At 48.7% G+C, this 25,048-nt stretch overlaps 1 protein-coding gene across 1 annotated transcript; it reads right to left on the bottom strand.

The window, feature by feature from the left end:
* Window positions 1–1,274: 1,274 nt before the first annotated feature.
* LOC116077744 (myosin-3) lies at window positions 1,275–25,048 on the bottom strand. Its single transcript, XM_031352507.1, has 41 exons — window positions 25,027–25,048; window positions 24,198–24,251; window positions 23,160–23,371; window positions 20,910–21,053; window positions 20,278–20,434; window positions 19,820–19,847; window positions 19,399–19,507; window positions 18,829–18,921; window positions 18,175–18,238; window positions 17,992–18,090; window positions 16,518–16,621; window positions 16,300–16,438; window positions 15,614–15,732; window positions 15,380–15,529; window positions 14,188–14,358; window positions 13,795–14,101; window positions 13,608–13,678; window positions 12,289–12,376; window positions 12,087–12,204; window positions 11,598–11,721; window positions 11,324–11,460; window positions 10,589–10,844; window positions 10,168–10,410; window positions 9,894–10,070; window positions 9,619–9,764; window positions 9,429–9,519; window positions 8,304–8,693; window positions 8,087–8,213; window positions 7,053–7,171; window positions 6,650–6,846; window positions 6,085–6,268; window positions 5,280–5,445; window positions 4,859–4,983; window positions 4,050–4,358; window positions 3,761–3,964; window positions 3,563–3,688; window positions 2,613–2,783; window positions 2,399–2,503; window positions 2,159–2,254; window positions 1,927–2,064; window positions 1,275–1,425 (listed from the first exon to the last, which is right to left on the bottom strand). Exons 3-41 carry the CDS (start codon window positions 23,361–23,363, stop codon window positions 1,399–1,401), a joined length of 5,823 nt encoding a protein of 1,940 aa, XP_031208367.1. The 5' UTR covers window positions 23,364–23,371; window positions 24,198–24,251; window positions 25,027–25,048; the 3' UTR covers window positions 1,275–1,398.

Here is a 25,048-nt window from a genome sequence, read left to right as displayed (position 1 = left end):
TTAAGGGCTCCTACTTTGTATGAAAACTGGGACAGCCCAGGTCTCCCATTTCTTCTGCACTCACTACCTAGAATTCCTGCGAACCAGGCTTGCTTTGCCTTCTCCACTGCCACTTCCCACAGAAGGCAGTGTGGAGCAGCCCTCCTGACTTAGGAGAGGAGCGGAGTGACCGCTGTTCTCCTGGCCCCACCTCAGCTCGTGCTGTGGACCAAACCTTTCCTCAGTGCAGTGACTTCCGCTTAGCAACAGCCACCTTTCATGCCACTTGTCAGCCATGGCCTTACCATGAAGATATTGAAGGCAAGTCAAAGAAACATGTTCTTCGAAAGTGATTGGGGAGTCACCAAAATGGCAAACCTGACCCGAACATCACCCTCCTTCCTTCCATGGCCTCAAACCCTAGAGATGGCGACTCGGTTCCCAGCACCGTCAAAAGCCCCTTGGACTTTACTACCCACCTGAGTCAAACTGGGTCACCCAGAATCTTCTAGACCTCAGTAAGGAAAGAGACTAGACAACGCCCTCTGATGAGTGTGCTCATGGCAATCCAGCTGTTGAGCTGATCTTGGATAAAGAATTCTGTCCTGCTGGCTAGTCAGCATGGCAGTTATTCTGTCTTTCTCCACATTTGTCCTCTTCAGCTTGGAGATGTGTGAGGGGCCTGTTTATTTGGGTCTGGAATAAGTTGGATTGCACCCAGGATAGCAAAACTTCGCAGGGGAGGCATATGGAATTCTTTTTCTCTCCTTACTTTTTAAAATGTCTTGTTTGTTTGCTTGTTTGTTTGATTGCAGTGCTGCAAGTTGAACCCAGAGCCCTGTGTATCTGAGATGAGAACTCTACCACAGGCCTCTGTGCTCATGACAGGACCAGACACTGTGGCATTCGTTCATATCTTGTATGGACTCCAACCATTATTTACTAGCTTTGAGACACATTTCCCTAGTAAAATATGAAGTAGAGGAATCCTCCCCAACTTCTAACAAGGTGTCCCTGACCCAAGCTTTGTGTCTCTCTTATATGATATTAATAGATGACTTTCATAAACTCGCCCTCCCCATCCCACTGAAGCAATATTTAGCTGGAAGTATTTTAAATTTTTTAAGTTCAAATTTAAACCAATGCCAACCCTCTACACACACACACACACACACACACCAATTTAATCTACCAAGACAACTGCTTATTAATATTTCAGCATTCAGCATAGAAATCACCAAAAGAGGTATAAATTTCTCTTCTGGAATGAGAGGAAGGCACAAGACAAAACAAACCAACTTGAAACAAGGCAAACTTTATTGCATGTGGAAAAGGGATACATGGAAATTAAGTAGGATTGTCAGGAGCCACGAAAACATACATTCTGCATATCTTCTGCCCTGCACCAGGAGGGCTTGCTCACTCCTCACCTTCATGGACCACCATCTAGAGAGAATGTGGATGCTCTCAGTCAAGTCAGGCAACAGAGACACTTCCTGAACCCCTCCTCCCGCAAGCATCAAGGAGTTGTTTATGTATTTCAATGGGATGCAGGGAATTTGGGGGTCGTTTGGGAGGATGCATGATGGCCCACATGAAGTTCCTCCATAATCTGAGAAATTGGACCTCAGAGAGAGGAGCCACAATGGGCCTGTAGGTACAGTAACTGCAGACACCTTCAGCTACCTCTAGAGGGTGCTCCTGAACAGCTTCTCTCATACCAGCAGGGGGCGCTGAAGAGACAGCGCGGTTTTGCTTTGTTGTTTGTTTGTTTGTTTTTTGTTTTCATTATAAACGTGTTTCTAGTGCAGCTCCACCCAGGTAAGACGACTATAAAGAATGTTTTCTTTGAACTTGAGAATCTCTGACTGGGAAGTAGAGGATCCCCTACAGCAACTTCCAACTCTGACGTGTCTGCATCTCTGGGCATTCCCCAGGTCAGCTTACCCGGCTAGAGGTGAAGTCCCGGGTCTTAGCCCGCAGCTTATTGACTTGCGATTCTGCGATATCAGCACGTTCCTCGGCCTCCTCTAGCTCATGCTGGGCTTTCCGGAACTTGGTGAGATGAACATTGGCTTGTTCATCCTAAAGGCAAAGAGCCCAGAGGGTAAAATCTGCATGATCCGCTCTCGGGTCTCCCCGTGGGAAATGGGCCAGGCCACATATGCGTTGGACTTACAGCCTCCTCAGCCTGCCTCTTGTAGGACTTGACTTTCACTTGAAGTTTATCCACCAGATCCTGCAATCTCAGCACATTCTTCCTGTCCTCCTCACTCTGCAAATGAAGGTAGGGATGTCGTTAAAGGAGAGGGGGCAGTGTTGTACAAGGGCCTAGTCAGCCTGGGGGTGCACACGTGTTCTGTCCAATTCCAAGCTTTGAGTGGTATTCAAACCTTGGACATGTAATCTTTCCACCTACCTGATATGTGAGCTCCTTAACACGCCGCTCATACTTCCTCAGGCCCTTCACAGACTCTGTGTTCCTCTTCTGCTCCCCTTCTAGCTCAAACTCCAGCTCTCTGATCTGGAGAGATGTTTGGGGCATTATTCTAGTGCTGAGCCCTGAATGGGGGGTAGTCTGGGAAGCTGGGCTTGGCCAGGCAGAGGTTCCCCCGCCTCCCCCCAGCAAGTACCCGCGTCTCCAGTTTCTGGATCTGCTTCTTGCCGCCCTTCAGCGCCAGCTGCTCAGCCTCATCCAGACGGTGTTGCAGGTCCTTCACCGTCTGCTCCAGGTTCTTCTTCATCCGCTCCAGGTGGGCACTGGTGTCCTGCTCCTTCTTCAGCTCCTCCGCCATCATGGCGGCCTGAAAGGCAAAACGTGTGGGCAAGGCTCAGAGATCTTGCAGCTGTGGAAGCCGGCATTCCATGGTGTGCAGAGAGCATGCTTTACAGAAAGGACAGCGGGTAAGAACATGAATGAACACACTTTCCTCGTTGAAAGAGGACAAAAGCTACATCTGGGATATACATTTTATAAAATAAACTCTAGAAGGGCTGAGTGAGAAACAGTATCCTGAAACTGGTCTCCTTGGGACCTGCCCAACGCCCAGGTTTTGTTTTGTTTGTTGTTTGTTTTTTAATCATCACCAACACACAGTTGCAAAAGCGCCTAAGGCTTAGAGGAGATTAACCTGAGACGGTAGAATCCCGTCAGGGAGGGACTCAAGAAGTAACACCTACAGGAAAATAAAATAGCACTAGGGTGACATTCCCATACAAGGCAGTAGGTGGCGCCATTATAGCTACAGAACTAGAAAGCCTGGAGGAGACCCAGGAAAGTTCGAGAGGAAAGGAGCCATGTGATGGAATAGCACCCCCCGAGGGCCTCATTTCCAGATGCAAGTGAAAGAAACACCTCTCCAGGGACAGGAAAGAAAAAGTATACTCCTGTCCTGCCTTTCCCCCATCTGCTGGCTTTTAACAGTACAAGAGGGCACAGGCGAGTTTGACGGGAGATGGGAATAGTCTGATGTGTGTCCCAAAAGGGTAGACTTCTACCGGGTATTTGTGGGGTTAGAGGAAAGTAGGGCTTTAATGAGACATGCTATCAGCGGCCACAGTGGGGAGGAAGCAGGAGCCTCACGTCAGTGATGGCCTTTTTAGCCTTCTCCTCTGCGTTCCTTGCGTCCCTGCAGGCATCCTCCACCTCGCTCTGGAGCTGTGTGAGGTCAGTCTCCAACTTCTTCTTGGTGTGGATGAGGCTGGTGTTCTGGGAAAGAGGAGGGAGTGTCATACAGTGCATCTGGGGCGGAACCTCAGACCCCAATCCTCCCGCCCTCACCTGGGTGTGCAGCAGCTGAACCCTCTCATTGGAATCCAGCAGCTCCTGCTCTGCCAGCTTCCGGGCCCTCTCTGTCTGCTCCAGCGTGGCCCGTAGCTCCTCCACCTCGGCCTGCAGCAGGTTGGCTCTGCGCTCCACAATTGCCAGCTGCTCCTTCAGGTCCTCCTGGCCCCGGAGAGCATCATCCAGATGCAACTGGGTGTCCTAGGCAGAAGACAGAGTGTGTGAATCCGAGAGCCAAGGACCACAAACCGTGCCTAGTTCCCCCACCCCAGGAAGCTCCCTCTACCTTCAGCTGTCCCTGGACACTCCGGAGGTGCTTGATGGTCTCTGCGGCCTGGCGGTTGGCATGGCTCAGCTGGATCTCGATCTCATTGAGATCACCCTCCATCTTCTTCTTCAGTCGGATGGCCTCATTCCTGCTGCGCACCTCAGCGTCCAGGGCACCTTGCATGGTCTCCACTGTTCTCTGGTAGTTCCTCTTCAGCTGCTCGATCTCTTCATCCTTCTCTGCAATCTTTCTGTCAATCTCGGATTTCACCTGGGTCAGTTCAAGCTGTATCCGGAGGATCTTGGCTTCTTCATGCTCAAGAGCTGCCTTTAAAAGACAAAACAAACAAACAAAAAAAGAAGAGTTTTAGTGCTGCTCTAGAGCAGATCACTCACTCAACCTTGGGTCAGAAAAGCTCCAAGGAGATATTCCTAAATCAAATTCCATAATAGTCAAAACTACCTTTAAATAAACTAACTTACCTTTAGTGCAGAAGTGAAACATTTTATGCTTATTCATTTACAATTGTGCACTCAAACACAAAAAGTATTTACAATCTTCTGGCCATTTAAAAGCAAGCAGCACCTTACAGCTATTCTAACTTCAGCTAAGGGGTTTGTACACTTTCAGGTGTAAACCTATTGTAATGTAATGATTTTCCCCAATAAGTTAAGTTAAGTTAAGTTAGCTCACAGGCATGGTCTCACTCAGCTGCACAGTCATAGGGAAGGAGCATTAGGATCATGACTCCAGAAGTGTGAAGTGTGAACATCTCTGGCACAAGCTGTCGCCTCTGCTCTGGCTTCTGCCTCCCAACCCATCCTCACCTCTGCTTCCTCCAGCGCCATCTGGATGTCAGCCTTCTCCAGCTCCATCTGTTTTCTGGATTTCTCTAGCTCATGGATGCTTTTACCGTTCTCGGCAATTTGTTCAGTGAGATCTGCTATCTCTTCTGCAATGAAATGGGTCTGCATTGCATTTGGACGCCTCTGCACAGGCTCCTGGCAATGTGAAGCGCCCACTAACTGCCTGTTGATAGCACTCTGTAACTCTAAAGACCTCTGCTTCTCAGAGATAAGACATTGTATAGGGTCTCAAAACAACAGCTTGTGAAGAGTTCTATAGGTGCATCTGCAGGCCCTTGTGGAGGAGCCTGAAGAATGCAGTCTCATCCACTCTCACACACTCTGGCCGTGATGCATGAAGCAAAGGATTTCCCACAACCTCAGACAGTTCAGATTGGCTTACGTTCTAAGTTCTTGTTCTCCCGTTTCACGGTTTCAAGTTGATCCAAGGCTTCCTCATAGGCATTTTTCAGTTTGAAGAGCTCAGTGCTCAAGGACCGGGATTCCTTGAGAGCCGCCTCCAGCTCCGCTTGGCTCTCCTCACACTTTGTCTTCCACTCAGCTAACACCTGCCACAGCATCGTGGAAAGGCTCTGTTAGTGAGCTCTCTGCCAAGCATCTAACATAATGTCACCCCTGAAGGGGCTACTCCCAGAGTTAGGGTTCTCTCCCGTTGCCTGGTCTAGATTACTGAATGAGCAAGGTTCTCATTCCATCAGCTTACTCAAGATGACCTATCAGTAACTACTGTCATATCCAGAAAGCAAATGAATTCTTAAAGAAGGAATTAGCTAGACATGATTACCCTTTTCCTAATTAAAAAAAGAAAAAGAAAGAAAAGAAGAAAGAAAAATGGCCCTGAATGAAAGTATTTCATTAAAGCACTGCTTCAAATCATGTTTGTCTGTCACAGGGAGGGACCTAAGTTGGAGTCTGAGCCACGTAAAGGCACGTGTATGCGGGATGGAAAAGATCCTGTCCTAGTGGAAACGGTTTCACTGCTACCACAATCCTCAGAAGGGACTTCTGCCCCATCCCATTCCCCGTCCATGTCACATATGGAGAAACAAATTGCTAGTGAAGTCCGGGGAATTTTTTTAAGGCCACTGTGCTAAAGAAGGGGAAAGCGGGGAGCCTATCCCTTCCTCCTACAGCCCCCACAACATACCCACACTGTGGAGCCCAGCCAGCACAGAGCGTCCCCGCACCTTGTCAAAGTTCCTCTGCTTCTTGTCCAGAGCAGCAGCCAAAGAGTTGGCTCTCTCCACGTCCACCATCAGGTCCTCCACTTCCCCTTGCAGCCTCTGCTTGGTCTTCTCCAAGGAGGCACATTTTGCGTTCACAGCCTCAACCTGCTCCTCTGAATCCTGAAGGCGCTGAGCAAGCTTTTTTCTTCAAGAAAAGGAGAAGAAAGCCGACGACGACATTAAGTTTCAATCTTCTCCTCAAGCCTCAGTGCTCACCAAGCTGGAGATACCAACTGCGTGGCTCACATGCCTCTGCGCATAAACCTTAAGGGAATCCCCCATCTGCTCAGAGTCTCTGATCAATGGCCTTTCACCGGGTCTAACCGGGATCAAAGCTGGTGTTTAAATGAACTAAGTTCATTCCGTTACATTTTACATTACAGCCAATGTTACATTTAAAGACTGGGGTGATGGGGAAATCTCCAGTAACAAAACAAATTCATTCATTAGATTCACCCCTGTGTTACTCTGGAGTCAGTGTGCTAAGCCATGAGTTCTCTTACGGGTTCTAATTAGAGACACATACTTGGCTTCCTCCAGCTCCTCCGTGCGCTGGATGGCATCCGTCTCATATTTGGTCCTCCACTGGGCCACCTCGCTGTTGGCCTTGGACAGTGCCCTCTGCAGTTCGGCTTTGCCTTCCTGCTCCTCCTCGTACTGTTCCCGCAGCAGGTCACAGTCGTGGCGGGAGGACTGCAGGGCGTGGGCCAGTGCATTCTTCGCCTTAAAAAAAAAAATCAAAAGACACCCCGGTGGATTAGGAGTGCGGGTAGCACACAAACCAGATGTGCCCTGCTCTCAGCAACTGGCTGAATCGTCATTTTTTTTTTCAATCTTGCTTCTATTTTGCAGATGCCATTTGAAAACAAAAACAAAACAAAACAAAACAAATAAACGGAGATCAAGAAAGCATCCTTCAGAGTGGGTACCTTGTTCTCTTCCTCCAGCTGCCTCTTGAGCTCCTCTATCTGTTGAGTAAAGGCTTGCTTGCTCCTGGAAAGCTGAGAGACTATGCTTTCCTTTTCTTCCAGCTGACGACTCAGCTCACCTGTGCCAGGAAGAAAACAGTTCATTCAGTCAGCCATTCATACATTCACTTGATGACCAAGTGTGAGACATTGGACCACATTGGGGGGCTGTGCAAGTAATAAAGGTGAGGCACCCACACACACACTCTCTTGAGAGCAGGGGTGTGTCAATGAAAAGGAAATAACAGCCTAATAAACGATTGCTATAAACCCTACGAAGCCAGGAGTGACCTCTGCCAGTAAAAGCTGAGAGAACCATTATGCATTTGCACATCACCAGGGTGCCTCTCCGCTCCCCGGAGCATCCCCCAGTGCCTGATGATTCCTGCTGTGTCACTAAGGAAAATGCTTAGGGCTTCGTCTCCTCTCTGGAAATGTGAAATTATACTCGGGCAAATATGGTCAGCTGGGGCGTATGCAGAAGTCAGAGGGGAAAGGCGGGCAGGTGGTAGAAAAGCTGGGCTCCTCCCTGCCCCATCCAGGTTTTGTCAGATGGAAGCTTGTGTTACTCATGGAAGCTTGACCATCTGCTTGCTTCCTGTTTTCTCTGAGGAGACTCGGTGTTCTCCTCCAGGAGGTGTGGGGCAGCCTCTCCTGTGTGTTACTTCCATTTACTTTTTCTCTGAAAGTGTGTTTTTAGAAATCCTCCCTCACCAGGGGTGGTGATGCAGGCCTTTAAAAACAGGGTTTTGCAAGTAGAAGCAGGCAGACATCTCTGTTAAGTTCCAGGCCAGCCTGGTCTACACAAGGAATTCCAGGCCAACAGAGTGGGGAACCCTGCCTTTAAAATAAGCCAAAGCAAAACAAAACAAAGCATTCTCCCCCCGCCCCCGCAAAGGGGTGCTGCCCCTGGGAGGGAAAGCCTTCTGGCATTCCAGGTTGGCATCTGGACATAGCATCCGGAGCTTGATTGAACTGAACCAAGCTTGGCTCACCGGCCTCTGTCTGTAGCCGGGACTTCTGTGTGGTCAGCTCACTTAGGCTCCTCTGTGCCTCCTCATTCTTGCCCCTGGCCTCACTTAACTGGTCCTCTAGAGTTCGGCATATCTTCTCCAGATTGGCCTGCAGATTGGAAAGAGGAGGGAGGTCGCAGGTGGCCTTAGGTTGACCCACTGCAGGTGCCCCTCAGGGTCTGCTCAGCCGGCCCCTCACCTTGGATTTGGATACGCTCTCCACACTGCTGGAGAGGTCGTCAATCTCCAGCTTGAACTCGCTCTTCTCCTTCTCCAGCTTCTGCTTGACCCGCTGCAGGTTGTCGATCTGCTCCGCCAGCTCCGCCGCGCTGTCCGCGTGCTTCTTTCGCAGGGTGGCCACCGTGGCCTCGTGCTGCAGTGTGGCCTCCTCCAGGTCCCTGCGCAGCTTCAAGAACTCAGCCTCACGCTTCTTGTTCAGTTCAATCTGGGTAGAGGTGACACCGCCCGCCTCCTCCAGCCGTTCACTCAGCTCCTCCAGCTCGCGGGCATAGTCGCTGCGCTGCTTCTCTGTTTTGGCCCGGGTGGCCCTCTCTGCCTCTATCTCTTCCTCCAGCTCCTCGATGCGAGCCTATAGAGAGCAGCCCAAGAGACTCTCAGGGTCACAGCAGCTAACTTGGCAATTGAATAGGTGTCATCAACCCACGAATGCATGAAGAAGACATCCTTTACTTAAATGGCACATGACTCATCTAAAAAAAAAGAATGGAGCTCTACCATTTGCAGCAAAATGGAGGACACCAGACACCGGAAAAACAAGTGGTGTATATGTGAAGAATTTGTTTAAGTCGATCTGAATATGAAACAGTGATTATCAAAGGTGAAGAAGAAGGTGGGGAAGGTGGTTAAGATGGGGCTGGGTCAGGGAGTACTATAAGCACGTGATGAACTAGCACATGGAAGCCTATTAATATATAAAAATTGATGATGATGATGATGATGATGATGATGATGATGATGATGATGATGATGATGGAGAAGAGGTTGCGTTCCCACCAGATGAATCTGCTCATGGATGTTCCCCCAGAGAAACATAAATGCTGATGATTTTTCTTCCAAATGAATCTTTTCCTGCACCAATATGGTCACTAACTACCTTGGGAATTTCTCCATCCACCCCCATGCATTCTGTTGCAAGTTTAAGGGACTCGGTCATCGCTGTCATCACTGCTAAGTCAAGCCTGTCAGAGTGAGGTCCCATGAGGCAGCCACACAGTCCTACCTTACCTACTCTGACTTTAGCAGACACCACTCAGCTTTGTGAGCCACCCACACGGGCAGGGGAGAGCTGACCACCTCTTCCTACCTGTAACTCTTTGATTTTCTTCTGAAGCTGGAGGCTCAATGTCTGCTCATCTTCCACTTTGCTTTGCAGCTGACTATATTCAAAGTCCTTCCTGCGGAGGGACATAGAGAACTCGTGAAGACGGGATCCACAGCCACTCAGAGAACAGCGGAAACTGTGTTTGGCGGGGCGGGGGGAGGGGGGAACATACTTCTTGAGCCTCTCGTCCAGCTGTTGCTTGTCGTTCTCCAGATCTAATATGGACTCTTGGGCAAGCTTCAGGTCTCCCTCCAGCTTCCTTTTGTTCCTTTCTAGGTCCACACGCAACTTCTTTTCTTGTTCGAGGGAGCTCTCCAGCTGCAAGAGGGCATCATTTCCCCGTCAGGATCAAATGATTTCTGATTGATAACCCCAGCCCCGCCCCTGCCCAGGGCTCTTCCGCCCTGAAGCCTCGGGAGACTCCAGAGACTGACACCCAGTGCTCACGTCATCCACTTGCTGCTCCAGCTTGCTCTTGAGCTTGCTCAGAGAATTGACCTTATCTTCCTCAGCCTGGAGGTCGTCCAGGGTCTGCTGGTGGGCCTCTTGGAGGGCCTTCTTCTCCCGTGTTAGCTTTGCAATAGTTTCATCCAGGCCTGCCAGTTCTTCGGTAAGGTTTTTTACCTAAAAGAAACCGCAGCAGTTAGAACTAGTAGAAGCAGAGCGCTTGGTTAGCCATGAGTACCTTGAGCTGGAGAGAAACCGCAAGAAGAGCGAGTACCTTGTTCTCCGTGGCGTGCTTCTCCTTCTCAACCTTGGCCAGTGTCAGCTCAAGGTCATCGATGTCCTTCTTCAGCTCTGAGCACTCGTCCTCCAGCTTCCTCTTCTTGGCCGTGAGCTCGGCGTTGATCTCCTCCTCGTCTTCGGCTCTCTCGGTCACCTCTTTGATTTTGGCCTCCAGCTGGAACTTGGCTTTGATCAACTGGTCGCATCGTTCCTCAGCATCCAGCAAATTCTCACTCTCCTTTAAAAATAAATCGCAATTCCCTTTAAGAGGTGAAGGTTTGAGAGACACTGCCATCTTTCTTTGTGAACTCCTCCACGAAGCACCCCAATGCCCCACCCTCGGTTTAATCCAGATTTCCTAAAATTGTGATCGAATCTAGGAAGGATTTGAAAAAGCAAGATTCCTAGAGACATACAGCCTGTACTTGAAGTTGCAGGTCATTCTTCTCTTGTACCAGAGTGACCAGCTTCTCCTCCAGCTCCTTCCTCTTTGCCTCAGACTTGGCCAGCTCATCTTTGGTTTTCTGGAACTCCTCCTTCATGGTGGCCATCTCCTTCTCCGTCTCCGCGCTCTTCAGCAGGGGCTTGATCTTGAAGAAGAGTTTCATCCAGGGCCAGTGCTTGACGTTCATGAAGGCGCGGATATTGTACTGGATGCAGAAGATAGACTCCCTGCAAACAAAGCCACGATGGCTCAGCAGAGAAAGGTGCCCAATCCCATGCCTGACAGCCAGAGTTTAATTCTCAAGCCCCACAATAGTGGAGGCAAGAACTGACTCCTGCAAGTTGTCCTCTGACCACTGAAAGTGAGCCTTAGCATACATACTCACACACATAAACACAAAGCATACATAGACAGACAGACAGGCAGGCAGACAGACAGATGGGTAGAGCATAATTAAAAAAAAAAAAAGAGCAGCCTGGCAGTGGTGGCTCATGCCTTTAATACTAATGCTTGGGAGACAGAGGCAGCCAAATCTCTGAGTTGTCAACTTGGTCTACAGAGTGAGTTCCAGGACTGCATAGGGCTACATAGAGAAACCCTGTCTCAACAAACAAACAAACAAAGCATTGCTCCTATAAGGAATTCTCTCTCCCCTCTTCCACCTTCTTCCAAAGAGCTCATGCTTAAACCAAAGACCCCACTCCACCTCCTCTGCATCATCTTCTGGAATTCCACACGCATGAGAAACCCTCTGCACACGGCTTGTGTCCGAGTGATCAGTTTGGCCAAACGCTCATCCCGCATCTCTTCCAGGGTTCCCAGCAAGCCAGCCTTAAAGAACACCTTCAGAAAAAGTAAAAGAAAAAGAAAAAAGAAAAAAAGAACACCTTCAGAAGGATGGATAAGAAGAATGAGCCACCCGGCTCATTGTGTTAAGAGGATGCAAAAGCCAACAGCACAAGGCAGAACTGATGCATTACCTTGGTGTGTCCAAATTTGTACTGTGTGTGGTCGATGTCGATGGAAGCCAAGAGCTTCTCACAAGCTTTCTTGCTGTCTATGAACTGGCCCTCTGGGATGGCACTGGCGTTCAGCACTCGATATCTGCCATTGTGGACACAGAAGTGATCAGGATGTTGGCAATGATCGGTGATTGCAGGCCTCCCTTCCTACAGACCAGAAAGCCTAGTTCCCAGAAAGTAAAGAAACTTGCCCATAGTCACTTTGCCAGAATCTAGGCCTTGGGACTCTTGGGCCAGGGCTTTTTCCCTCCCCTGTTATATATCAGACAAGTTCCAAAGAAATGTAGATGACACAGAACGTGAACCTTGACCAAACCATAGGTTATTTCACATGGAAGACCAACCACAACTGCTCTTTTGAAATAGGCCTTTTCATGTGCTATTTTTTCCCTCAAATCCCAGCCCTTATCCATGTCAAAGGACAATCAGAGAATTTTGATGATGTACCTCTGTTTAAAGTCTCCATACAGGATCCTGTTGGGAAACCCCTTCCTGCAGATGCGGATACCTTCCAGGACCCCGTTACACCTCAGCTGGTGCAGGACCAGGCTGTGTTCCATGGCCCCTAAGAACACAGGCAAGACACCTGAGCTTCACCCAGAAGTCCTTAAAGACTGAGCAGCAACTTCAGGGCTGGCAGGTGGCTCACCTGGGGTCTTGGTTTCATTGGGTATTATACAGCGCACAAAGTGTGGGTGAGTGGTTCTTAAATTGGACATCAGCTTGTTCAAGTTTTCCTAGAAAACAACAACAACAACAACAACATTTCTTTTGGCAGCCTACTGTAAACTTCCACAGAGGCAACTAGTTGCATGGTGGTGAAACTCAACTATATGGCTTCAACTTAAGAATTGTGAAATTGGGCTGGTGAAATAGCTCAACGAGTAAGAGCACTAACTGCTCTTCTGAAGATCCTGAGTTCAAATCCCAGCAACCACATGGTGGCTCACAACCACCCATAATGAGATCTGACGCCCTCTCCTGGTGTGTCTGAAGACAGCACAGTGTATTTATTTATAATAATAAATAAATCTTTGGGCCGGAGCAAGCAGGGGCTGAGTGAGTGGGTTTGACCGGAGCAAGCAGAGGTCCTAAAATTCAATTCCCAACAACCACACGAAGGCTCACAACCATCTATACAGCTACAATGTACTTGTATACATAAAAATAAATAAATAAATCTTTTAAAAATTGTGAAATTAACTCTGTCCTTGAATAGCCCCAAACCCAGAGATGTACACACTTGCCATAACTTGGACATCTCCATCTTGAAAATCTAAAATCTAAAATGCTCTAAAATCTGAAGATTTTCTTCTATAAATCTGAGAAAATTTTTTGAGTACCAACATGACACACAAATAGAACATCCCATCTCATGTAGGCAAAACAGTAGTATGCTTCGAATATGTAGAATGATCTACGTCCTTCCTGTAAAAGCCATATGTGGAACACATGAATTGTGTGTTTAGATTTGGGTGCCATACTTATATAATAAGTATGTGTATAATCTCATTATATATGGATTAGTCAAAAAACAAAAACAAAAAACTGAAGTCTGATTTTTGGTCCCAAGCACAGGGATGTGACCTGCCTCAGTCATCTTTCTCCCAGGTTGCAAGATGGTCACCAACTACAAAATGATTTCCAAAATTAAGACAGAAAATGTGTCTGACCCTACCAGGGGCCTGGGTGCTACCATGGGCATACTGAAGGCAGCGAGATAATTGGAACTGAGAACGCACTGCCCCCAGCCTGCCAGACCTGTTAGTTACAGTGGAACAAACCCTCACCCCAGATTTGTTAAACCTCATCTGTATATTGTCAGACGGTCCATGGGTCTCACCCCGAGAGAGCCATCGGGCAGCATGACTAACTCACCCTTGAATAAATCAAGCCTAGGATCTCAACATGGCTCATTCTGCTATGACTCGGGTGAACTGTGAATGGATTAACTCAAATTTGTCCTACCCTGAACAGCGCAGACACCGTTTGGAAGGAAGAGCCTTTCTTCTTAGCGACTTTCTTCTTCCCACCGTCCGCTGCAAAACACAAAAGGGCCCAGTCACGGTGAGTGGGTGTACCGAGACTTCTGTGTGCTGTGGGAAAGGGAGATTACGTGAAGACAAAGCTCCTGTCTAGGAAGTCTGTTAGTTACCATCTGTTGTAGCAAAGGTGGCATAAAGATGTGCCAGGAGTCTGTTGGAGGATTTCTGGTAGAGCCCCACCACGGTCTCATTCAGGGGGTCCTTATTCTTCTCCAGCCAGCCTGAGACACTGTAGTCCACAGTGCCGGCATAGTGCACCAGGGAGAAGTGGGCCTCGGCCTTGCCTTTGACCACCTTAGGCTTCTGGAAGTTGTTGGATTTTCCCAGGTGCTGGTCATACAACTTGTTCTTGAAGGAGGTGTCTGTCGCCTTGGGGAACATGCACTCCTCTTCCAGGATGGAGAAGATGCCCATCGGCTGGATTGAAGGCGAGGCAAAGCAGCTGAGTAAATAAGAACGGAAAGTACATGGGAAGGGGGCACAGAGCGGACGGAGTGGGATACCTTCTCGATGAGCTCGATGCAGGCCGCCAGGTCCATCCCGAAGTCGATGAAGGTCCACTCGATGCCTTCCTTCTTGTACTCCTCCTGCTCCAGCACGAACATGTGGTGGTTGAAAAACTGTTGCAGTTTCTCGTTGGTGAAGTTGATGCACAGCTGCTCCAGGCTGTTATACTGATGCCAAAACATAACGTTCATGTGAAAGAATTAGGCATCCTTCAAAATGGAAACGCCATCCTCATTCCTCCTCATGGGTCAAGTCCCACCCGCTCCTCTGTGTTTTCAGAGCCAATCATGAGTCTTCCACTTACATGGTTCTCCGCTTCTGCGTCCCTCTTGTGCACTTATTTTGTGTTTATGCTTCTGCATGCCCTACAGGCTTCTGTTTCTTCTCAACTAAACTACAAGCTTCCCCTCTCTCCCCCGCCCCTTGCATGTCCCCTCTTTCCCCCGCTCCTTGCATGGCTGCCACCCCGCAAACACTGAAAACACATTCGCTTCTAACTCAGAACCAGCCAGATAACTATATCAACTAGTACACAATTGACAATATCAACTTCTCTGGCCCTCTATTTGATTTTTTTTTTTAATTTTACCTATTTGGTAGTACTTTTGAAAGTCTGTTTAAAAGACTATAAGTCTATAGTCCCGTGTGTATCAGCATGTATGTGTATATTCACATGTGCACAAATATGTGTGGCTGCACATGTGTGTGTGTGTGTGTGTGTGTGTGTGTGTGTGTGTGTGCATGCACGTGCCTACAGGGGCCAGATGACAACTTTGGGTGTCATTTCTCAAGCAACATCCACCATCCAGCTTTTCTTTCTTTTGGACAGGACCTGTTTGCCTGGAAATTTCTAGGTAAGTAGGCTGACAGGCCAGTGAGCAGCAAGGATCTGATTGTCTCTACATCTCCACTTCTGAGAACACATCACCATGCCCAGCATTTTTGCTTTTTCATGCAAGTATTCTGGATATCATACTGAGCTCTCCCTACTTTCACAACAGGCAGTAAACCCTGAGTAAACCCCGGCTCTCCAACTGTCTTAAAACAACACACAGTGTCCTGATAGGCTATCTCTCTCCTATCCAGCTTGCTCTTTCTATCCTTCCTGCAAGAAAATCATCCTAGTGCTCTTGTTAGGGTTGTGAAAACTCCCATGTGAAGATATAAGAAAACAGAAACAATACAAACCTCAAAAATCTCAAAACCTGCAATATCCAAAACCCCAATGAAGTGCTGTCTTGGTAGCTTTGTATCCAGCTGCTGGTTAATACGAGTGACCATCCACAAGAACAGCTTCTCGTAAACGGACTTGGAGAGAGCATTCACAGCGTGGTGAACCTAATGGAGGAGAGGCCAGCAAATTAGTAAGAAGACCATGGCCATCAGGGTCCTACGTCCCTCCTGAACTTGAGGCAGTCTTACCTGGTCCACAGTCTGGCCTTTTGTAACGTACTCATTCCCAACTTTCACTCTGGGAAAGCACAGGGCCTTGAGGAGGTCTGAGGAGTTCAGGCCCATCAAGTAGGCTGTTTTGTCAGCCACTGGTCAGAAAGGAAAGATCATGGTCAGAGAGGTAGGAGGCAAACCATTTTCATATTCCTCGTCCCTGAAATGTCTCTGCGGGACCCATGACACTACACCTTCCAGTGGCAGACTTCATGGAGCAGCAGGATTGGACCCCAGAAAGCCCTGGCCATGTCACATTGCATCTGGAATAAGACCTTTCTAGGAATTCACCAAAAGTAAGTGGAGGAAGCAGAGAGATGGCTCAGGGGGTAGATGCATGGGGCACCAGACCTGACAACTGAGTTTGATCCCAGGGACTCGTATTGCGGAAGCAGAGAATTGACTCTTAAAAGTTGTACTCTGACTTCAACACATGAGGTATAGAATCCTTACACACACACACACACACACACACACACTAAACTAATAAGTGTTTTATAACTAGATGGTGATGCTTCCTTATATTTATTGCAGGCCTAGAAAAGGCTCATCCACTCTCCAGAGGGGAAGACAGATTAATCATTTTCAAAAGACTCTCTGGATGGCCCCAGGGGAGTGAGCTCTCTGCTTCCACTCTGTAGCCTGCTCTGGTGACACTGTACCTTCAGTGCCATCTGGCTCGGCTTGCTCCTCCCGCTGCTTCTGCTTGAACTTCATGTTCCCATAATGCATCACTGCCCCTGTCAGTTTATAAAGTCCAGATTTCTCCTCCGGGGTGAAGCCCAGGATGTCAATGGCACTCTGCAATGGAAAGGACAGCTTGTCTGCCCATGGCCCTCACTATGTGGAGGCTCTCCCACCTTTCTGTGGTCCTGCTTACATCTGTAGCCAACAGCTCCTCAGCATCGTCGATGCTGGCCACCAGGATTTCACCCTGGCTGATGAATGGGTAGTCGTAAGGGTTGGTCGTAATCAGCAGCAACTCTGAAATGAGGAATTCATACATGGCTAATGAAAACTCCACTAGGTGGCAGTGTGCTCCCGAGCCCTGACCTGGGACTTCAACCACTGGGGTCAAAATTAGATGCGGAAGTAAAAAAAAAAAAAATCTCTAGAGCAGTGGTTCTCAACCTGTGGGTCGCGATCCTTTTGGGGTTAAATAACTTTTTCATAAGGGTCACAATTGGAAAGCACAGATATTTTATTAAGCATAGCAAAATTATAGTTAAGAAGTAGTAATAAAAATAATTTTATAGTTGGAGTCATCCCAATATGAAGCACTGTATTAAAGGATTCCAGCAATAGGAAGGTTGAGAACTACTGGTCTAGGGGAAACTGCAGTTTTCCATGCCATACAAGTTGAAAACCCTAGAAGAAAAAATATTTGTGTTTTTGCTTTTCAAGTGAATGTTGTATTGCCAGTGTGTGTTGGGGACAGTGAATAAGAAAAACTGGATGACTACTGTGTGCCGGGGCAGGAGCCCAGGCTAGGGAAAGCATAGGCTGTTTGGGATAGGTTTTCTAAAGTTGGCTGGAAACTGGCAGCCTGTTTTCAGGATGGAGGTCAGAAGACTAAGCTACGATAGACTGAAAATAAGGAAGGTAGTGAGCACGCAGGCAGGCCTCTGTTAGCTGAAAAAAAAGATAGACACAGAAATGACCCTCCCTGGCTGGGTCGTTAATCAGTTTGCACTGGCCTTCCGTGAGCTGAGATTGGTTCCTATGCTGAAACACAAGGGGGCGCTCAAGGACCATTAAGTGCTCAATGGGACGAGCGAAACCTCCATCCCACTCAAAGTCTATCATGGAACCAATCATGATTTTGCCCCATTACAGCACATCTGATCAGGTTTTTCAAATTGGTACAGTGAGCCCGGGAGGGATGGCTCAGCATGTAAAGTGCTTGCCACGGAAGCATAAGGACTGTAGTTCGAATCCTCAAAACTCATATAAAAGTTAGGTGGATGTAGGGGTTTCTGCTTGTAATCCCCAGCACTCAGAAGGCAGAGACATGGGTCCTAGCAGCATTCTGGCAAGCTACAGTAGCTCCAGGCTTGGCGAGAACCCTTGCCTTAATGCACAAGGTTGAGAGAAATCAAGAAAACCATTCTCAGGCATCAGCATGCACACATGTACACGCACACACACATACACCAGAAGACAACACACGCACATACTCACATAAACACTACATGATTTTAGAAACTGATACAGTTGCTGCCCAAGGAGCCAGATCCCGTGGTTGATACAAATCTGCGATGGCTGTAGAGTCCTCTACAGGCACAACTAGCTCTCCTGGGTCTGCCCAAAGGCTGACTTTACCCCTTCTCCCTTACCCTACCCTACCAGCTCACCGATCAGCTCAGGCTTCTTGTTGGAAAGAATCTGGTAGAAGATGTGGTAGCTCCTCTCAGCCTTCAGCTGGAAGGTGACTCTGGACTTTTCCAGCAGATCTGGAACAGAAGCACAGGGCCCGTCAGGGTTCACAATGCTCCCCAGGGCACAGAGACTTCACCCATCCCACTGAGCGTACTTACAAGTTTCAATATCTGCAGAGGCCAGCTTCCCAGTGGTGCCGAAATGGATGCGGATGAACTTGCCCTGCATAGAGGGAGAGGGAAACCAGTTCCTTCCACGACTGAGGAATTCCTCTAGATTCCCGAGCACCTCCCGTAGGAGCCTTTCCCTCAGTAGTCTTCCCGCCTGTCCCTTCTTCTCCCATTTGGTGTTTCTGCCTCTTCCTGGACTTCCCAGATCTCATTAATGGAATAACTGGGATGCTGAACCATGTCACTTCCCTGATTACAGAATCCTTCCTACTGTGCTTAAGACAAAACCCAAAGTCTTCCTCGGGGCTAATGCCCTTGTTAGTGACAGGTCTCTTCTCCATCTTCTGCCTCTGCAGGAATGCTTCACACACCACCCACCCTGGGGAGCACGAAGCCATTCTTCCTCTCAACCCTTCCTTACCCTGCAGCTTTGGCTCATGTACCCAACTCCCTTACCAGCCAGCCCTATCTGTTGAGGAACTGGTCCCCAGTTTCTCAGTGAATTTTTGAGCCTCACATACACGTGGCCTGTGCATTTGGTACTGTCTCTTCCCGCCTAGCTGTAAGTTCCCCAAGCTCCCGCACTAGGACTTTTCCAGCAGGCTGAAAGGAAGAGTTTATCATACTCAAGGCCAGACTCACAAAGCGGGAAGAGTTGTCGTTCCTCACTGTCTTGGCGTTCCCAAAGGCCTCCAGCAGGGGGTTGGCGCTGATGATTTGATCCTCCAGCGTCCCCTAAGCACGAAGTACAGGAGGAAGGGAAAACATGTTTGTAAGCCACGAAAATGCTCATTTTAAAAATCGTCATCTGGGGCTGGCGAGATGGCTCAGTGGGTAAGAGCACTGACTGCTCTTCCGAAGGTCCTGAGTTCGAATCCCAGCAACCACATGTGGCTCACAACCACCCGTAATGAGATCTGACGCCCTCTTCTGGTGTGTCAGTAAATTACGCCAGAGCGAGCGGGGTTGGCAGAGGTCCTGAGATCAACAGCAGCCACACACATGATATCTCACGGCCACCTGTACAGCTACAGTGTACTCATACATATAAAATAATTTTAAAAAAAAAATCGTCATCTGCTCTGCTTTTCCTGCCTGCCTCGCTTCCTGGCTGCTCCGGTGACTTGACTTAAAGACCAATCGACCCACGGTCAACCCCACGCTATCCCTCATGCTCTTCCACCCTAGCCCTTTCCTTGCTCCTATCCCCACCTTCATTTTGGAGTCCTTCTTCTTGGCAAGGTCCCCAGTGGCTGCAATTGTTGCAAAGTACTGGATGACCCGCTTGGTGTTCACCGTCTTCCCGGCCCCGGATTCTCCACTGTTTAGAAGGATGGAAAGACAGAGAAATTAGTCCTGTTCATAAACCAGCACCTGAAGATGTCATCCAGAAGTCTTCCACACATCTGACACACACATCCAATCACTATGAGCCACCACACAGAGGGGCAGAGGACCTGGCTACAGCCTGAGTTGATCCAAGCATGGGTATAACTAGTTCTCTGAGGCTTTTTTACCCACCCCCAATCTGCCTTTTCACCATGGGCTTTGCTCTAAGCACTGTCTAACGATCAGAGCTGAGGGATACATCTATGGCCCCAGCTGAGAAACCTCTCTAAGCAGAGATACTCACGTGATCAGGATGGACTGGTTCTCACGATCTATGAGAGGGGAAGAAAGCAGAGCTGAGGGCTATGTCCAAAGAGGTTCTTATCCATCATGCAAGCAGTGGGTTTCAACTATTGAGTTCCTTTCTCTTTATCTATTTACTTGTTCTTTTGTCTGCTTAGTCAGAGGTGGGGATTTAAAGAACATCTGTCCTGAGAATGGGACTCAGAGAAGTCAAGGCCTTGCTGAAAACGGAGGCTTCTCTCAGCCTCTGACCTCAAAGATGGTCAGTCGTTGCTTCTGATCCATAAGGATATTCTTTCCTATGGCCTAACCCATACTTAAGCTAAATGCAAACTCCCTACCCCAAGAACCTACAGCTTTTCCTCCTTGCCTCTCCTTCTCTAGGGCCTCGCACCAGAGTGCCCCTGAGCCTGTCTAGTGCCCACTCCCTACACCCATACTTCCTTCTCGAAAACACACCCGTCAGCATGAACTGGTAGGCGTTGTCAGAGATGGAGAAGATGTGGGGCGGGGCCTCCTGGCGCTTTTTGCCTCGGTAGCCATCCACCACCTCAGGGTTGTACACCGGCAGCCACTTGTAGGGGTTGACGGTGACACAGAAGAGGCCAGAGTAGGTCTATGGAAGAAAAAAAAATGTACATACTTACACACATCATATATATATATGTACATATATATGTGTATTGTTTGTGTAATATATATACACACACATGTTTTGCCTTTACTAAGGCTTGTTTTGATAACTCATAAAGAAATCATGATTTCTATTGATGAATGAAGTAACTGGAATTCAAGGGAAAGTAGCTAGTCCTCCCACAACTAATACCATGCTCATGGTGACCCCAGCTTTCTGGCTCTTTGGGGCTCCTCCTCCCAACCTTTGCTCCTCTTCCACTTTCCTCCTCCCTGCCTCCCTTTCTCCAGCCCCTCTCTTTCCTATCTCATCCATCTCTGGCTTGTCTGGTCATCATTCACTTCTCTACTTCATCTCCTTTCTTTTGGCCAAGAAAACAGGACTCTTTCAAAGCGCCTTCCTCCCCCCTCCTTCTGATATCCTGAATAGCCTGTTGGCGAGTTGATGAGCCACTCACGTAGATCATCCAGGACGTGTATCGGTCCTTAAGATTGTACAGCACGGCAGGCTCGTTCAGGTGGGTCAGCATGGCCATGTCCTCAATCTTGTCAAACTTGGGGGGGTTCATGGCATACACGTCCTCTGGTTTAACCACCAGGGTCTGAAAGAGAAGAGTCCTCTCAGGTTTACCTAATGTTCCCCAGCCATCGCACTGCTGAGTGTGTCTGGCACCCTAAGAGAGACTGCAGTCCAGGTGAGCAGAAGAAATGCCTGGTGACAGTGGGGAAAAGCAAGGTTATGACGGTAGGTGGCAGTGGGAAAACATGAGGTCTGCTCCCACATAGGTCTATAGGAGCAAAATATATGCATACATACATATATGTATATACATATACACATGTGTTGTATATGTAATGTGTGTAAATGTTGTATATGTAATATGTGTGTGTTGCCAGAGTTCCTTTGATAACGCATAAAGAAGTGATTTCTATTGAATGAAGTCCACTCATGACTATTGATTCTGCCTCTCTGTCTCTTCCTGTGTGTCTTTCTCTCTGTCTCTCATTGTGTCTGTCTGTCTCTCTGTCCCTATCTGTCTCTCAATCTCTCTCTATTTCTGTGTCTCTGTTTTTCTCTTGGGCCTGGGGTTGGGGGATGGTGACCAATGTGATGAAAGAAGATTTCCGAGGACTAACGGGGGTGGGGGGCTATGACACAGAATCGGAGCCAAAGGAAGTTGTTTGGCTATGGCACTGGTTGTCCCTGTAGCTCTCCTACCTCCTCAGAGAAAAGAGCATGTCTGCAGCAGGCCTGACCAGAGACAACAGAGAATGAGAGAAGAGGCACTGTAGCCCTGGGCTACTGCCCATAGAGCCTGCTAACTTCACTGCCCTGTAGAAGCAGCTGTGCAACCCTGAGAGCCACGCCCCATCTATATAAAAGTAGCTGTCCAACCCTGAGAACCACGCGCCTATGTAAAGCAGCCAACCAGCCCTGAGGACCACGCCCCCGTCTATGTAAAGCAGTCGTCCAGACCTGAGAACCACGCCCCCGTCTACGTAGAAGCAGCTGTCCAACCCTGAGAGCCACGCCCCATCTATAAAGAAGCAGCTGTCCACGCCCCATCCTACTTCCTTTACCGCCTTCCCTGCTCTTGGGGAAGAGCCACTGGCCCACCCTTCCTTTTCTGCAATATCCCTAGAGCTCTGCTTTAAGAGGAAGACTTCCACCTAGGGCTGTCCTCTATGGAGGGTCTGAGGCCCGGCGGGTGGGGCTGTCAGCCCCTGCCCTCCTTTCTCTTTAGGAGTGATTTTGGAAATAGCTCATCCCTGAGTACTGTGACCCACAGAGCTACCTTCCTTCCCTCCCTTAATCCACTTGGGCCGTGGGCTCTCTTGACGCCTCTCAGGCACGTTCTCCCTAGAGCCCGTGAAAATCCTACATTGAGTCTAGCTCCTGCCTTCTGTCCTGTTCTGGAAGCCCATTCTCAGATTTTTAACCTGAGATATGAGGAGATGTCTTCCTTCTGGGAGCTTCCACACTGCTGCTGCCCATTTCCTCCCCTCTCCACCGAATGGCGCCGTTCTGTCTCTTGTGTCTTCTCTCCTCCTGTCTCTGCTTCTACCTCCATTACACACACCCTCACACACGTGGTGATTGAATGTGATGATTGAATGCGGGACTTTGCGTATGCCAGCCTCGTGCTCTATCACTGAGTCATACCCACAGCTCTTGTGTTTTCTTCCTTGTAACATGACACATTTGCGATCTTCTAAAGCCCCAAATTCCTCCCTTCCTCCCACAGAGTTTAGTGAACTCAGTTTTCCATGCAGTTCCAGATACAGAGAGCCTGGTTCTTTGACCTTGTTGTCTTTAGGATCCCTTATACATCACCCTTCCTTCCTTGGTTGGATGACCACTGACAGAGCTAGGCAAACCTACAAAGGGTGGGTTCTAAAAGCACTCCACCCTTGAGACAGTGAGGCTGGTTCTCTGGTCCAAAACAATACAGTGACAAAAGACACCCAAAACGAAATGCTTTAGTCAGCCACTAGGGGTCCCATCTCCCATCCTTTGATAGAGGCTAGGGCATTCCGCTTTCTCCTAGAGTCTGGGATGCCTTAGCACTGTTTCAGATGCTGAATTCCAGATCCAGGCTCTGGCTCCAGAAGTGGGTGGAGGAGGGGTATAAGCTTATGCAAAGCCATGTGGGGAGCTTGGGCCAGTGTTGAGGGAGAAAAAGAGAAAGAACAAATGTCTTACTTACCCTGCTGTCTTCTGTCTCCACAGTGACTTTCCCATCCTGGCTACTCTTAATTTTCCCCTTGACATATTCTTCCTTTGAGTCAACCACAAAGCAATAGGTTTTGGCATCAAAGGGCTGGTTCTGAGCTTCGATCCTCTCCTTTTCCGACTTGCGGAGGAAAGGTGCGGCTATGCCAAACACTTCCATCTCTGTGTCGCTACTCATGGTGTCGGCTGCAAAACAAACCACTGGTCAGCCCTGCTGCTCCCTGGGCCGGCAGCCGACAGCCTCCTGCCCATCCTAGTATCAACCTGCCACCCTGCAGTGGATGGAAGCCTCTCAGACAAGGTCAAGGAGATCTGGCCTGTCCCATGCCCAGTGGAGCTTCCCACAAGGGTTCAGCACTGGGAAAATATAATCCGCTCATATTCGTGGAATTGCTACTGAATGCCATGGGCTTAGATAGAATCTGTTTAATCCAAGTGTCTCCATTCCTTCAAGTCTTTGAAATGCCACTTTTGACACTTTGTCTCCCTTTTCTGAGAAGCACAAGTAGAGTAAACAGAACATTTTTGAATGTTAAATATCGTGAAAAAAAAAATAAGTAAAGGCATTCCTCAAAGAGAGAATGCTAAGCAGAAAATGGCAGAGACAGCTTTGAACTGTTTTGAATCCACATGGCTTCTTCCTCCCATGCTAAGACTAGACTGAAGGCCAGGCATGGTGGTTTGTGCCTTTAATCCCAGCCCTTCGGCGGAAGAGGCAGGTGGATCTCTGTGAGTCTAAAGCCAGCCTGGTCTACCTAGTGAGTTCTATGCCATCCTGGGCCACACAGTGAGATCCTGTCTCAAAAACAACAACAACAACAACAACAACAACAACAACAAACCACCACTAAGACTAGATGGGAACCTCTAGCTGCAGCCCTGGGGAGGAAACCTGTTCTTCTGTGTTTGAGCTCTGTAAGTCCTCAGGGGCACACAGGCATGAGGGGGCAATGGGTGATCTGGGTTGACCTTAAGACTTCCTGAAGCCCTGGGATGTGGCCCCGATACTCACCTGAGTCACACCAGCAGGACAGCAGAAAGCAGCAGCGCTTTGGACCTCTGGGTCCTGCAAGAGCATGCACACAGAGTTCAGTGGTCACCATGGTGTCTGCTTCTGTGATGAACCAGACCTTGGTGAGGCTCAACTAAGGCACACACAGGTCTAGACAGTTAGGAAGAGCCTTAGTTAGCCCTGAGGCTAGCCCTAGAACCGCAGGCAGGTTATGGTCTATAGCTAGGCATAGCTACCAACTGCCTGGCAGGTTGGCTCCTCCAGCCCACTCTGACAATTTCTTCAGACTGCAAGATCCATCATTGTGAGCAGGGCAAGGATTCTAAATGGATTGAGAAGGCCAATAGAAGCTTCTATTAGCAGGTGGGAGGCAGGCCTCCTGGTTATCTGAAACCGGAGACAGTGCTGAGATGAGCTCATTTGAACCTGGTGAGCAAGCATGTGGTCTTGAGGCAACTAGACACCCAACAGGTATAGGGTTCAGGTAGGGAATGCAGAGTGCCCTGTTCACTCTATGGATCAGAGAGGTAACAGGAGAACATGGAGCTGTGGTGGACTGGCCCATGTATGTGCAATGGGATCTTTCCCAAGCAGAGGAAAGAAAAGGCCATGCAGGACCCCAGCTTCGATGACCTGTTAGAGGCAGTGGGATGTTGGGCACTGAGCCTCGAATCTCACTCCACTGTATTCTTTGAGAACACCTTGAGAAGAGAAAGGAGGCTCACCTGCTATATCAAAGCCAGGGAGGGCCACAGTCCAGGGCAGTGGCCAAACCAGGTCTAGAAGCAGCAAAGGCCAAAAAGAGATACAAGAAGAGTGGAAGACTTACCTCTGACTGTGACAGAGTGAAG

Source organism: Mastomys coucha, unplaced genomic scaffold (assembly GCF_008632895.1).
Source record: "Mastomys coucha isolate ucsf_1 unplaced genomic scaffold, UCSF_Mcou_1 pScaffold5, whole genome shotgun sequence".
Taxonomy (NCBI): Eukaryota; Metazoa; Chordata; class Mammalia; order Rodentia; family Muridae; genus Mastomys; species Mastomys coucha.
This window is presented reverse-complemented; position numbering and strand designations above follow the sequence as displayed.

Coding starts and splice junctions, on each gene's coding strand:
- LOC116077744 (XM_031352507.1), bottom strand. CDS start 23,363: ATGAGTAGCGACACAGAGATGGAAGTGTTTGGCATAGCCGCACCTTTC. Junction 7,172..8,086: donor CCGGCTACAGACAGAGGCCG/GTGAGCCAAGCT, acceptor TTCCTGGCACAG/GTGAGCTGAGTCGTCAGCTG. Junction 2,504..2,612: donor TCCAGAAACTGGAGACGCGG/GTACTTGCTGGG, acceptor ACATCTCTCCAG/ATCAGAGAGCTGGAGTTTGA.